We start from the raw sequence: 16,239 nt of genomic DNA on the forward strand, positions 1-16,239 counted from the left end.
TTCTTATGGCTCTATCTGCAGCTTTTCCAGAGTCATTTCTTAAGATTACATTTCCCCACAGGCCAACAACAGCTTCAACAAAACTATTCCCCTCAAAGAGAAAACCAAACATGCCCTGTTGTTGTGAGAGAGAAAGTGCAGAAGGAAACATCCATTAAACTCAGTGCTGCTCTGTGATGCTAGTTCAGATACTTGGCATCTCATCTCGGGTTATAAGGGTTCATCAATGTTTGGGGTCAGGCTCTGAGCTGAGGAGACCCTCAGGATGGAGTGAAGGTGTGCGTGCAATATACCAGCGGGCCAGATCTAATAGGAATTAGAAATTATCCTGCGGGCCGAAATTAAATCCACCAAGGGCCTGATTTGGCCCTCGGGCCTTGAGTTTGACACATGTGCTGGAGAGCCTTTGAATTAGGAATTTGGCCATATTTTTTGAAGTGGGGTGGTGTTTTTCTTTAGTCAGGGTGTAACGTACGTTCAACTTCAGAGGTTAATAGTTCAAGAAACAAAGTGGTATTAAAACAGCTTTGTTTCCATCGCTCAGATTAACAAGTTGTAGCAGAATCGTAGAAATAACCCCAATTTATTTATCTATTTGATTGTTTATGTTTGATCTCTTGTCTGTGTTGTTTGAATTTGTGTCACGATGGATATCTTTTCTTTTAACTGCAAACCAAATCTGCAATATTGTTTAAAGGTACAACCGGATTTAGTAAATACCCAGCTACACATAGTTACATTTCTTTAACAATAGCTGGTGTAACCGAACCCTGTACCTTAATGAATATCAGGTTGCAGTATCATGTCATGAAGTTAAAGGATAATATCTTTAACGGCATGTTCTTTAAGACGCCCAATAACTGTATTTCCCTTTCTCTCCTCACGCTTATTGCTTGTTTTGTTCTTGAAGGTTGAATAAAACTCTCTCTTCACCTCCCTGTCAAATTCTTAAAATATATGAATCAAACAGATTCTCCATTAACAGCCACATCACTGTCCCTCTCTCAGACCCCTGCCATTGACCTTCTGCCTTCTTCATGTCCATGTGCAGATTGACATCCAGTCAAAAAGCCTGCTCTTCACCCGTCTTGCCGTCAAGAACAGAATAAAATCGCTCTTTTGATCCAATTTCATATGCTATCTCTGCAGCCGCCACAACCGAACCTCCTTGACCCCGATGAGTCAAACTCGTACTTTCTGAATTTAAAAAAAGGACTCCTCGCTGTCTTTTCTGAGACCTGAGGATTAAACGTCACGGTGTCTCTTTCTACCTGACTGCATCTATCAGACTTCATCGCTGGAAGCCCTCTCAGTCCTTGACTCCCACTTGCTTTCCAAGTAGTGAAATGATGTTCTCTCCTTTTTTTTATGTCTCCGTCTGACAGATTTTTACTTCTTTGGCACCTGACATTTGCATCACCCTGAAGACACATTAGGTTTTATCTGAAAGTAAGGGGGAGAGGAAGCTGGTACTTAAAGCCAGCTGAAGGACTTATGAAAGTCTTCCTCCTCTGGCAGCACTAATTTGTGCCTCATATTTTGTCTTTGAGGTCTTTCAAAGTAGTTTGAGTACCAGTATGTCGTGGAGATATTTGAAACAAGAAAGCCTATCTGGAAAAACTGCGACATGCTGTCATGGTGCTCTTTAAATGACTGACTACGTTCATGACGACTGAGTTGATCTATCCTCGACTGGTCTCTTAAAAAAAAAAGTTCTGTATAACAAAACTGCATTTTCAGGGGTGAAAAGTCTCCATAATTTTAGATACATCTGTTTCTTTAATTCCCAAAAATAATTACAGTCACAGTACATCTTGCCTGCTGTTATCACCAAGCAGATGATACAAGATGTCACCCATTGGTTTGTGGTTTTTGAAGCCTCTTGTTTTTGGCATTTTGGTTTTTGTTAGCGCCATCTTGTTTTTTTTTAAGTGACACAAGAGGATGGAGCTATCCAACTGAGTGCTTTCTTTACTCTAAATCGGACCATAATGAACATCACGCACACCTGAGTTAACAAATCAAGTAAAGCATTTTCTTCATAGACTTCTATAAAACCAGACTTTTCTTTTGCATGAGAGAAAGATCAATCCACTTCTACATTGGCTTCACTTTCTCCAGAGGTAGCTGTTTGCCCAAGACATCCTTTCAACTCCGGCTGACGGAGGTACAGACTTTTGATCTGAGGAAACACTTCAGGAAGAGCTTTGTGGCCACGTTCGAAAAAACTAAAGTAATAAAACTCAATTGTTATTGTGTGACTATACTTATTTGTAGCTTCAATGATTCTTTAATTGTTCTAATGTGTGTGCAGGCAGATGAAAAGAGACATTTGAGAAGGACAGCTTTCCAAATTAAGGACAGTTAATAATAATAATAGTAATGGATTTATTTTGTAAGCGCTTTTACAGGTGCTCAAAGTCGCTTTACAGAGATAGTGAAAAGAAAAGAACAACAAATAAATATACTTAAAGTCAAATTAAAATCAAGCAATACAACAACAATGGCGACTGTGGCTGTGAGGGGTGCGGTCGTCTTTCAACCAGAAGGTTGTTGGTTCGATCCCAGCCCATGCAGTCAACATGTCGATGTATCCTTGGGCAAGATACTTAACCCTGATGGCCAACGGTGTGAGTGTGTGTGAATGTTAGGTCCTAGAGTAAGGTACACTGCTCTGTATGAATGGGTGAACGACATGTAGTATGTAAAGCGCTTTGAGGGGTCGTAACGACTGGACAAAGCGCTATATAAGTACGTTGTATTGTATATACCGTCTTAGTACAATGAGGTTTCCAGCAGTTCAAAAATAAGCTCAGCTGAAGGCAATGTCTCCTAACAAGGTTGCTTGTTTACTATCGTACTGTTTGGTTCACAAAAATAACCCCTTTTTCTTTATTTCATTACACAATTAACTCCAGTTTCTCACTGTTTCCCCCCACAGCTGTGTCTCCTGTGGTCGCTGGGACACTGGTGGAGTTTCAGTGAACTCTCTGTACTTATGAGCGTCTGACCCTGACCTGAAACACCAGGCGTACTGTGTCTGACTTTGTGATATTACAGGGTGGTACTTCATTCCAGACATTCCCAAAAGATCAGAGAGGTAAAAGCTCAGAGTACCAGCACATCATGACAATGCTGCCCCAAAACCTCCACAAAAAAACACTTCATTTTAGACCCCAAAATGTCCTTGATTAGGTCAGAGGGAAGATATGTGAGGGCCGACAGACACCCGGACAATGGCGTCACTGTTGAGAAAAAAGTAAAAAAACGTCCTTCTTTTAGCCTTTTTTTAACTATTACAAGTCCTGTGAATGAGTCCTTTCTTTCTGTGTGTGTGAACTCTACAAAACATGTTCAGTGGCTATGTGACAACCGTAAGCACTTCACTGCACTCGGCTCCAGTGGCAAATAAACCCATTCTCATGTGTCATGGCACCTGTTACGGTTGGCTATTTTAGTATTTTGTATGTATTATGTTCTGTGTTGGTCTCCAGGGTCCAGGGGAGATAATCCCTCACACACACAGAGAGGAACTGACACATAAAGTACACTGGAAAGACTGAAACGCTTACTTTACTTAAATGTATTATGTCAACACATGTCATATAAATGTATTAGGTTAGTTGAAAGCAATAATATTAAGTTGAGCCTGTAACTTAATATTATTGCTTTCAACTAACCTACTACATTTCATCCGGCAGGCAATAAGACTGTTAACCAACTGAACTGCTGAAACAATTTCATAACATTCATCTGCTACTTAGTAATTATTTATCTATTATCTAATATATCATTCCAATAACTTGTATATACACTTCTTTTTCTCTCACTTTAAAAAAATACATTTTTCTTTTTGTATTACTTTTAATATAGTATATTTTAATATTGTTTTGATATTGTCTGCTTATCTGTATTATTGTGTTGCATTGTTGGAGAAGCCTGTGACCTAAGATTTTCAACGACATAACTATTCTGTAGCTATGTTAGTTTGACAATAAAGAACCTTGAACCTTGAACAGTTAAAGGTGGGGTAGGTAAGTTTGAGAAACCGGCTCGAGATCGCTAGAATTTGAAAATACACACCCGGAGAAAATCTGCCACTTCCTTATAGAGCCCCTCCTCCAACACAAACGAACGCGCACATGACCAATGAGGGCACGAGATAAGTTTGTGCCCCGATGGAAGGCTGACAGGCAGGTAGGCCAACCAATCCGTTTAGCCGGGCCGGCTAAACGGATTGGTTGTACTTGTTACAGTATTACGGCTTCCACAGATGACATTTTTTAATGGATTTTTTGTCAAAGCACTTAAGATATTCATTGCTATCGGGATGTTAAGAGATCCATGGAATATAACAAAAAGTGTATCTCGAGCCGGTTTCTGAAACTTACCTACCCCACCTTTAAATGAAATCTGTTGACATAATACATTTAAATAAAGTCAACTTTTCAGTTTTTTTAGTATATCTTTTGGCACTTTTGACAGGAAATGATCACGTTGATCGATTAATCCTATGATGCTTTTGTCTTTACACTGCTCACCCAATTATTTCCATTAAAGAGAGCGATGCTGTTCTTGTAATAAATCTGAGTAATGTGGAGAGACAAGAAGGCTATTGTTTAAAAGGTTTAGCTTCTTCAGGGATTTTTTTTTCTCCGATCGTGCCCAAACCAAGGCTTGAAAACCGAACCAAATAGTTCCCAACGTTTGTGAATTATGAGGGAAATAGAGAACATTACGTTTTGTTCCTCGAAATGCTTGGGTTTTATTCTGAGGGCTGAACCACTTTGAAACGGCGGATGGTTTATGGAGATGAAGGGAACAAAGTAGGGGACAATTCACAGATCAAAACTCAATCTAGTCTCCACTCCTTATTGAGGAGGTTGTGATCATGCAACACCACTGCCCTCTGCAGGAAATATGAACAAAAACTGTATTTTCCTTTTTTAAATGACTTTTAAATTAATTTCTTTGTGATTTACTTTATTTTCTGTCTCATAAGGGATGCAAACATAAGGATCATATAAAATGCACTTCTAGATACAGTACACCATTTTAAAGCTCAACAAGGCCAGAGAAAAAAGCGATTTAGTCTATAGGTTGTGGTCATGCAACACCACTGCCCTCTGCAGGATATATTAACAACAACAACAACAATAACTATTTTCCTTTTTTTAAATGACCTGAAAAAAGGGATTTCCATTTAAAATGAAGCAAATCAAATCTGAAAAGTAGATATATTCATGTACTTCTTTGTGATTTACTTAGCATTTTCTGTCTTCATAGGGACACACATACAGTAAGGATCATTTAAGATGCACTCATAACTGTATACAACTTTAAAGCTCAACAAGGCCGGAGAAAAAAGCTATGTTCTGTTACGTCATGCTTCATTAAATCCTGTTATGTTCTGGTGTATATCAGTATGTAGTGTCTCTACTTTAAAGAGTACTCTCCTGCTGATGTTCAGGTGTATATCAGTATGTAGTGTCTCTACTTTAAAGAGTCCTCTCCTGCTGATGTTCAGGTGTATATCAGTATGTAGTGTCTCTACTTTAAAGAGTCCTCTCCTGCTGATGTTCAGGTGTATATCAGTATGTAGTGTCTCTACTTTAAAGAGTCCTCTCCTGCTGATGTTCAGATGTATATCAGTATGTAGTGTCTCTACTTTAAAGAGTCCTCTCCTGCTGATGTTCAGGTGTATATCAGTATGTAGTGTCTCTACTTTAAAGAGTCCTCTCCTGCTGATGTTCAGGTGTATATCAGTATGTAGTAGTCTCTACTTTAAAGAGTCCTCTCCTGCTGATGTTCAGGTGTATATCAGTATGTAGTGTCTCTACTTTAAAGAGTCCTCTTCCTGCTGATGTTCAGATGTATATCAGTATGTAGTGTCTCTACTTTAAAGAGTCCTCTCCTGCTGATGTTCAGTGTATATCAGTAGTGTAGTGTCTCTACTTTAAGAGTCCTCTCCTGCTGATGTTCAGGTGTATATCAGTATGTAGTGTCTCTACTTTAAAGAGTCCTCTCCTGCTGATGTTCAGGTGTATATCAGTATGTAGTGTCTCTACTTTAAGAGTTCCTCTCCTGCTGATGTTCAGGTGTATATCAGTATGTAGTGTCTCTACTTAAAGAGCTCCTCTCCTGCTGATGTTCAGGTTGTATATCAGTATGTAGTGTCTCTACTTTCAAAGAGTCCTCTCCTGCTGATGTTCAGGTGTATATCAGTATGTAGTGTCTCTAAAGAGTTCTCCTCATGCTGATGTTCAGGTGTATATCGTATGTAGGTCTCTACTTTAAAGAGTTCTCTCCTGCTGATGTTCAGATGTATATCAGTATGTAGTGTCTCTACTTTAAAGAGTCCTCTCCTGCTGATGTTCAGGATGTATATCAGTATGTTGTGTCTCTACTTTAAAGAGTCCTCTCCTGCTGATGTTCAGGTGTATATCAGTATGTAGTGTCTCTACTTTAAGAGTCCTTCTCCTGCTGATGTTCAGGTGTATATCAGTATGTAGTGTCTCTACTTTAAAGAGTCCTCTCCTGCTGATGTTCAGGTGTATATCAGTATGTAGTGTCTCTACTTTAAAGAGTCCTCTCCTGCTGATGTTCAGGTGTATATCAGTATGTAGTGTCTCTACTTTAAAGAGTCCTCTCCCTGCTGATGTTCAGGTGTATATCAGTATGTAGGTGTCCTCTACTTTAACGAGTCCCTCTCCTGCCTGATGTTCAGGTGTATATCAGTATGTTGTGTCTCTACTTTAAAGAGTCCTCTCCTGCTGATGTTCAGGTGTATATCAGTATGTAGTTGTCTCTACTTTAAAGAGTCCTCTCCTGCTGATGTTCAGGTGTATATCAGTATGTAGTGTCTCTACTTTAAAGAGTCCTCTCCTGCTGATGTTCAGGTGTATATCAGTATGTAGTGTCTCTACATGTCTCCATGCTTTAAGGTTCAAAAAGCTCTTTATTGTTCTCATACTTCCTGTGCTGCAGCACCTCTCTTCACCCTCTGTCTGAAACCAGAGCCCAGTCTGCTCTGATTGGTTAGCTGGCCGGCTCTGTTGTGATTGGTCAACCGCTTAGAGATGTCCCACCCCTTAGCCTATCACGTACAATGTGTTGGAGCGCTAGCCAATAGAAGGCTAGTGTTACAAAGTGATGTCACTATGTCATGGAAGTAAACAAATTGGAGACCATTTACATGCACATAAACACTACAGGAAAGGGAACACATCAAAAAGCAAAATAGGGCTTCTTTAACAAAGTTTACCAGACAATATGTTGAACAAAATATTTGATTTATAGCAGTTTATTCATTCAAAGAATCAACTCAAGTCAGACAGCATGAAATCAGCTTGTTGTGCATTACATTGGGAAACGACTCTATCTAAAAATACATTCTATATACATTTATACATCAGTTCAGTGTGATTATTTCAACATTTTCTTTGTGGTTCTTTGTCTGATTACATCACGCCTAAAGTCCTGAAATAAACAAAACACACAAATCAGTATTGTCGAGTCTTTAGCTGCCACTACATTAAACAACACAAACATAGAGAAACACTTTACACTTCATTCAATATCATTTTTTCTGACCGTGAAAGTGGCCGACAAACAGAACTATGTCTCGTTCTGTATCATTTAAATAGAGCATGTTGTTTGTCCATCAGCTAACTTAAAATAACAAAAACACAAACAAAAACTATTAAATGTACAGTTTTAAATCCGTTTCATGGGATCTTTAGAGTAAATAAAGACATGGGGCAGTCGCAGTGCATTTAGTGCTAGTTATAGGGATCAGACGAGGCAGGAGTTTAAGATTTCTTGGAGTTCACAGCCTTTGTTGTTCTTGAATTGATGAAATCTGATTTCCTGTAGCCACACTGTGAAAACAAAGTGTTGATTATTGACACTATGGCCCAATCCCAAACCACGCCCTACACCCTACCCCTCCGTTTGTGTGGAGGGTCCGCCACATTAAGTGCTGTTCCAAACCAACGAGTGTGGAGGAGGAGTGGGCTATCAAGCCATCAAACAGCGAGGGTGTTTCTCAATGTCGAGGAAGGCTGCTCCAGAGCCACTATTTCAAGCATACTACGTCATCGAGTGCCGCCGAACGACTGTTCCAATGTCCAGCATACCGAGGCCGGCGTACTTCGTAGCGAGACATTTTGAGGCTGCACATGTGTAGACTCCGCGGTCTTAAAATCCCCACAATGCTTTGCGCACGGACCAATTTCCAAATCTTTGGCGGAAATCGCGCTCCATTTAAGGCGGGGCCTCGCATATGACGCACACCTGTTGGCCTGTTCCACCACTCTTCATTTTCCGAGGCTAGGAAGGATTCTTGCCTCGCTTCTGAAGCAAGTGACTTGGAAGACATGTGCTACCAAGCAAGCGTGCTCGACGACATTGAGAAACACCCCGAGTCTGCAGCGGTGCTGACTGGAGACCGGTCTCTCTCTGACCGGTCTCGACGCTGTGTGTGTCCGTCAGGATGTTAACAACCTCATGATAACCTCATATGTTTTTAACTTAGGATCAAACCTGTGTTTAGTCTAGAAAAAGGTAAATGTGTGCATTTTATTATAAAGTTGTGTATATTTACAGACTGTTGCAAAAACTAAGAAGCTTGTAAACATCAGGTTCAAAACTAAAAGAGTTTTACAAAAAAGCAACACAATTAAAGATGTTTGGAGTTTTATTTTAGTTCTTAATTTTAATGTTTTGTCAAAGAGAAGCTGATTTGAAACCGTTGTTACATTCAGTTACGGCATTTCCTGTTTCTACCGGAGAGGGGAGGCCGTCCCAAAGCTTGCCGCTGTATTTACTCCCTCCATCTGACAGGAGGGAGCCTCGTTGAGCTGCGAGTGTCACTACGTGTGTAGGGGCAGGGTGTAGGGCGTGGTTTGGGATTGGGCCGAAGTCTATAAACGGTCACTGCTCTTAAAGCCAATTTGAATGTGTTTAACTTTGGTGCCCTCTAGTGGTTATAAGAAGAAGAAGACACTGGGATAAAACAGGCCTGAATTACTGATAACATACTCTTATAAAGCAAATTACCGACTGTAGTTGATACATAAAAAGCAGATATACTTTAGGACACGACTCACAAAATATCAACGTTCAAAGTTAAGTTATACAGAAAAGACTGACAACTAATTGCTTTATCGAAATCAAGCAAAAACCAAAAGCGTTTATTAAAAGCTTCTAATTTGAGCCTCATAAACAATGATAAAAACATAAAAGAGGACACATGAATAAGACAGAGGCAATCCGGATGATGCTTAAGGAAAGACATGTGTTGTACTGTAATGTGTTGCACTGATAGGAACCAAAAGCGTTTATTAAAAGCTTCTAATATGAGCCTTACAAACAATGATAAAAACGCACCTTCCTGAAGGCCCCGTGCAGATCGCTGTATTTCCACATGCTGTGCAGCAGGACGCACGCTGCCTGGCCCTGCTCTCGTTGGTCCATAGCTAGAAAATGAACAGGTTAGATTTGTTTTCCCAAGAGGTAGGACCAAGACATTGTTTTGCAAGTTAAAAGTAAGTCTCAAGTGTTTGCAATCAGGCAAGTCTCAAGCTAAAACCTGACAAATCCAAAGTCATGTTGGAAAAGTCAAGGCTGAGGAGTTCAAAGTCGACTCCTTAGTAAAAACTGACGGGTTCAAAGACATGACTTACAGGTGAAAATGTAAGACTGACAAGTCCCAAGTGAATCCCGAACACAATACTTGATGTATTAAATCCTAAATATATCTTAATGTGCTCTTCACCCATTTTTGAAAATGCAAAGGTTCTTTTTCTCATGTCGATAAGGATGACTAAGACCTGAGTCTGACTCCAGTCCAATTCATGTGATCTGGAATTGATCTGGATTCACTGGAATCAAATTTACTATAATAACATGTCACAATTAAAGGTGGAGTAGGTAAGTTTGAGAAACCGGCTCGAGATACACTTGTTGTTATATTCCATGGAATGCTCTTAACATCCCGATAGCAATGAATATCTTAAGTGCTTTGACAAAAAATCCATAAAACAATGTCATCTGTTGAAGCCGTAGCGCTGTAAAAAGCACGACCAATCATCTGAGGCGGCCCGGCTAAAGTAACTGGATGGCCTACCTGCCTGTCAGCCTTCGATTTGGGCACAAACTTATCTCGTGCCCTCATTGGTCATGTGAGCGTTCGTGTGTGTTGGAGGAGGGGCTCTGTAAGGAAGTGGCAGATTTTTTCCGGTTGTGTATTTTCAAATTCTAGCGCACTCGAGCTGGTTTCTCCAAAATTACCGACCCCACCTTTAAACATTGATTGATTGATTGAATTTAGGTTAAAAAAAACTACCCGTCAGATGCGTCTGGATGAATAATTTCTTAAAAGGTACCAAACAAATAAGAGTGCCATCACATTCATATAGTGCTGGGAAATGATTCCGTTTTTTTTGGATCACATTTCAACTTCAGTGTACATATACATATGTAGTTAAATTGTTTTACCGAGTGGTCCGTCTTTTTTTATTTTTCTTGACAAAACAACCACAATAAGCTCACAAGAACATGGGGTGTTTTCTTTTCAATATAACACATTGATAGTATAGATCATTAAATAAAAGATTTAAACAAAAGAAGGGCGTTTCGGGGTAATACACACTTTCCATTTCTCCCAAATGTCCTCACATGTAAGTTCCTGGAGCCTCATAGAGACGGTTATTCTTTCCATTACAAAGATTTCATAAATGATATCGTACCAATCCTCTATAGATGGGCTGCTTGGTTTGAGCCATTTCTTTGTGATTGCTTTCCTCACAGCTACACTCAACTACGCACCAAATAAGTGTTTCGTTTTAATATTTCAGTGATTCCGTGTTATATCACGAGGAGTGTTACTGACCCGTTGTCCTTGCTGCTGATGTTGATGATGTTGGGCAGCGCTCCCTGGTTGAAGATGGCTCTGACGTTCTGCATGTCGCTCTGGCTCAGATTGAGCAGGGTGTTACAGAGCGTGGCCGTCACCTCGGTGGACACATCGGTGCCGGTGTCGTCGCTCGGTAACATCTCCACCATCTCTGACAACACCTGCTTCACTTCAGGAGGAGGAGAAGAATTAGTCTAGTTTCCAGCTCCTGCTGTGAACCTAGAAATGTAGAGTACCCCAACGTCTTATGATTGAGATGTATAGTACGGGTCTCCAGCACACAAACTGCCAGATGCTAACTTGCATATGTTGGGCAATTTGCACAAATAGCCTAAGTTGCATTAAGTAGCATATACTGAAGGTTTAGGAGGTTATTGAGGAGGCCAAATCCATTTAAAAAATGTTCAGGATCCAAAATCCTGCAGGTCTCCCTTGAAACAGAGATCGTTGATCTGAATGGGATTTTCACCTGGTTAAATAAAGGCTACAAACAAACAAAATGGCAGTTGTAAGCAGCAAGTGGCCATATTTGCACTCTGTGGGCTAATTCTGATTCAGATTTAAAAGTTTCAGGGGACTCAAAACTGCCATTTTTGATCCTGAAAATATCAGAAATTGACTCACCATCCTCAATAACCTCCAAAACCACAGCATAAATTGTCCAAATGGGCCAAGACATTTTGTTGCTATCGTCTGCATAAGCTACTTAATGCAACTTATGCTAATTGTGCAAATTGCCCCACAGATGCAAGTTAGCATCCGGCAGTTTCTATGTGCTGGGGACCCATACTATACATTTCAAAAATGAAACTTTGGGGTGCTCAATTGTGAAGAATGAACTCTAAGTTTAGTTCAAGTAAGTGTATTTTGTTGCAACCAGTTACCGATCTCGGCGTGCAGCTCCTGGTATCGTGAGAGGTTTTTAACGACAGACAGAGCCGTCCTCTTCACATCGTTCTCTCCCTCCTCCAACATCCTCTTCACGTGCTGGAGGCCATTTTCCCGCTGGACGATAGTGAAGGCGATGGATTCACTCCTCTGCAGGGTCCCATATATCAGAGTCCAGGTTAATAAAATACGAACACAGGATATTTGCTACTAAACGTATCGGACATGTACGACCCTACTAACATCTCTCAATAGCAGAGCACAGAGGGAATAACACTTCATAATGTTTCCTGTTAACAGATTGAACTCAGGAGGTTTCCTTCTTACCGCCCCGCTGCCGGCGGTGATGTTCTGCAGCGCCCCGAGCGCCGCCTCCTGCGTGCCGGTCCTCACGCTGCGGGCCATCAGAGACAGGTACATGCGGACCGTGATGGCGCTCCACAGCCACTCCACCCCCCGAGGGTTAGACTTCTCCTTCAGGAGCGGCCACTCTCGCTCCAGATCCTGGGAACAAACACTGGATGAGCTCAGAATCCCTTTATTAGTCCCACAGAGGGGAAAGAGCCAAAGACAGCTTAATGTTACCTAAGAAGCATGCATACAATTAAAAAAATTAAATATATATATAAACCATCCTATTATAATTATTTATTTAGCGAATATATATATATATATATATATTTCAGTAATATTTATGTAATCTATTGATAATTGTAAATGTATATTGTATGTTGACATACATTTAGTTAAAAGAAAAAAAATATGTAAGTAAATAATTTAGTTTGTGGGAGAAGGGGTGGGATTAAATTAGGGCTGCTCGATTATGGCAAAAATCATAATCTCGATTATTTGGATAAATAATTTATATTGCGATTATTAAATGCGATTATTCATTGACTTTGAAAACATCCATTTATTGGAGAAAAATAATTTGAACAATATGTTTTTAACAGTTGATTGCCCCGAACTTTAAGTATAATTCAACTGAAAAACCAAAAAATTAAAAATAATAAAAAAATAATCGTTTTATTTCGATTACGTTGTTTTCGTAATCGTTGCAAGCCATAATCGTAATCGCGATTAAAATACGATTAATTGAGCAGCCCTAGATTAAATAAACTTCTTCCCACCCCTCTTCAGGTAAGTAGGCAGATCATTTGTTTAAATATCATTTGTAAGTCAATAATATTTGTGTTATCAATTTGATACTGCTTAAGTTTGTACAGTATTATAATTATCATGTTTCATTTAATTCTAATTTGTTGTATTATTGTTTTACACATTCGAAATACAAAAACAAATCAAATCAAATGCTAACGTGAATCCCAGTGACTCTCTATGCCATCACAGTCATTTCAAAGATAGCAGCACTAAAAGCAGTGCTGACACAGAAGCACATGAAAAAGCTCTCTGATGTTCCTCTCCCGCTAAATATGATTGCCTTCTAAAGAGCAAGCTGTATGGCTGATTAAACCTGCACGCAATACTGCTCTTAAATATCATACTGCAAGAACATCGCGTGTATAGTCAACGGGGATTACCTGCGTGATCTTAGCGCTGCGATAAGCGAAGCAGCCGACAGCTGTTTCCTTCGGAGTCAAGTTTTGTCGAGACTCTGTGATATCTGCGATCCTCTGAGGGAGCTCGGCCTCCATCTGATAGGACAGGTTGTGCAGGATGCAGACGCAGTTCTCTGTGGACTGAAGAGCAGACATGTAGATAAATAATAAGTATGTAGGTAAATAAACAGTATATATATATTTTAGATATATATATTTGACCTCCTTGTGTCTCTTAAACTGCTGCATGTTTCCAAAAAAACGTTTTAATGTGTGCCAATTTGTTAAAGCACTTTGTGCAGCACATTGGTGCATGACAGTCGCTATACGAACACATCTGTATTATTAAAATGTGGTTGTGTATGCATCAACAAATGGATATATAGAGCACATCCTTTCACCTTGTCGTCCGTCTTGTAGTCAGCCACCGCTCCCCGGATGTAGTAGACCAGAGAGTCGATCAGATTCTCACATTCCCTCATCGCCTTCCTGCCGTCGGGACCGGCAGAGCTCAGATTCCTGGGAACAGAAAGAAAAACAATCGAGGTCATGTGACGTGTGTGTGTGTGTGTGTGTGTGTGTGTGTGTGCGTGTGTGTGTTTCAATCACACACTCACTGACCCATTAAAGAATACCCACATGACAGAGAGCCAATAAAAGTCTGTTTCTGTCAGACCAGAATTGCAAGAAGTGTGTGTGTGTGTGTGTGTGTGTGTGTGTGTGTGTGTGTGTGTGTGTGTGTGTGTGTGTGTGTGGACAAAATGGAGGTCCCCCAATCATTAATTTTAGGGTGAAGACTTGGTTAGGGTTAGGTTAAGGGTTAGGCATGTGTTGGTTATGGTTAAGGTTAGGATAAGTCTCCAGGAAATGCATGTAAGTCAATGTAATGTCCCCTGAAGTGATGTATACATAGTGTGTGTGTGTGTGTGTGTGTGTGTGTGTGTGTGTGTGTGTTTCAATCACACACCCACTGACCCATTAGAGAATACCCACATGACAGAGAGCCAATAAAAGTCTGTTTCTGGCAGACCAGAATTGCAAGACGTCAATGGATTTGAATGATATCCAACTTCCAGAGGAAAATAAATACAAGGATTGTTATTCTGTGTCCCGAAACAGGTTATTTGCGCAGTAATATAATATAAACCGGAGAGAAACTCATCATTTTTATCATCCGCAGGGACCTGGAAAGGATAGAGAACATGAAGAGGAGAACTTGATAACATGAGGCCGGCGAGGAGCGCATGAATTATTCAGCTTCCTCCTTTGAATCGCCTTCATCTGCTGCTTCGTACACAGACTCACAGTGTGCCTCAACAACATGATACACAACGTGATACACAACGTGAGACACCAGGAGATAAATTGTAGTTCCACACAATGCCATGATGTTGTATAAAGATAGGATTGGGATGTTTTGGTCGCTATGCTTCATGAGAAAGCAGCGTTTATTCAGGCTTTATATGATGCGGTAGTTAGTGGAAACTGAACTAGTTATTTGTGGCTAATGAGGAAGAAATTGTAAATATCACAAGCTACCACGCTGGAAAGGTAATTGAATGGTTGACACAGTTATTTAATGATTAAACAGTTGGAACAGTTGTATACCTGTATACCAACACGTGTGTATCTTTACTGCTTATTTGTACTGTTAGCTAATTCAATCAATCAGTGTTTATTTATATAGCCCAATATCACAAATGTTACATTTGTCTCAGTGGTCTTCACAGTGTGTACAGAATATCAGTATGACAATACGACACCCTCTGTCCTTAGACCCTCTGTCCTTAGACCCTCACATCGTACAAGGAAAAACTTCCGGAGAAAACCCACAGTTTAAAGGGGAACATGGGAGAAACCTCAGGGAGAGCAACAGAGGAGGGATCCCTCTCCCAGGACGGACAGACGTGCAATAGATGCTGTGTGTACATTGAAAAGATAATACATTTGCAACATAGGTGGACCAAATGTTTGGAAATGCATGTGTGTATAATAGGAAGAAAATCCCCTTGGTGGAATATAATACATCGTAGGATTTAGCATGTTAATATTTTGTATCAATGGTAGCTTGATGTATCATGATGACGTTGCACCATCAGCAGGTTCACAAGAGATGTAATAAACACAATGTTAGTTTTTACATACTTCAATGTGATCTCAAATGGTCCAAGTTGTAGACACCTCCCCAAAGTAAGGGCACGCCAGATGTCAAGATTACAGACCAATCAGATCAAACGTTGTCTTATTTCTTCCTATAATACCAATTCATCTTTGGGTTAGCGCCATGATTGTGCATGGTAGCTTTTTGATGCTAACATTCTGCACAATTGCACACTCTTGGATATTTCTATCAACACGTAGCTGTCCTGTTTTCTTCTCTAAAGTATTTTATATTTTTCAACAACATTCACCCTAAATCAAACACAGCGATAGTTCGTTCTGCAGCAAAACAGTCGGTATGTCTTATTTCTTATTACAGCAAGACTCAGATAAGGGAGGTCTATGTTGAGAGACTGTTGACTCACAGCTCAGCTGATACTGTACTGTAATGTTATTGTATTATTGTTATATTACTGCGGTTATGCAATCTGTCAACTCTTACCCTACTTTGATATCATCAAGTCATTCCTAAGGACGCAGTGACAAAACTCGGGTTATACTGCACGTCTGCTTCACTGCTGACAGATTGTAAACTATATTTATTCAACATGATCATCCATTTTTCTTTAAGAGACAACATCCTTTATTTGAGCAGGACCTGTGAACTCATACTTGTTATTTCTTGTCATTGTAAAAGTTATTTCTTTTTGGTTGTTTTGTACAAAAACATAGATTTGTGCGGTGGTGGCGAAGTCGATAGGGACTTGGCTTGGC

The 16,239-nt window shown here is 40.0% G+C and overlaps 1 protein-coding gene across 1 annotated transcript in view; it reads right to left on the reverse strand.

Moving 5' to 3' along the window:
• Positions 1–7,287: 7,287 nt before the first annotated feature.
• The window catches only part of pkp2 (plakophilin 2), a 30,207-nt gene continuing 21,255 nt past the window's right edge, over positions 7,288–16,239 (reverse strand). Inside the window, 8 exon segments of the mRNA XM_034200649.1 lie at positions 7,288–7,880; positions 9,391–9,459; positions 9,461–9,479; positions 10,895–11,087; positions 11,803–11,956; positions 12,134–12,310; positions 13,348–13,506; positions 13,767–13,884. Of these exon segments, the coding sequence (XP_034056540.1) occupies positions 7,812–7,880; positions 9,391–9,459; positions 9,461–9,479; positions 10,895–11,087; positions 11,803–11,956; positions 12,134–12,310; positions 13,348–13,506; positions 13,767–13,884 (958 nt within the window). The 3' untranslated portion in view covers positions 7,288–7,811.

This window comes from Gymnodraco acuticeps, unplaced genomic scaffold, assembly GCF_902827175.1.
Source record: "Gymnodraco acuticeps unplaced genomic scaffold, fGymAcu1.1, whole genome shotgun sequence".
In the NCBI taxonomy this organism is placed as follows: domain Eukaryota; kingdom Metazoa; phylum Chordata; class Actinopteri; order Perciformes; family Bathydraconidae; genus Gymnodraco; species Gymnodraco acuticeps.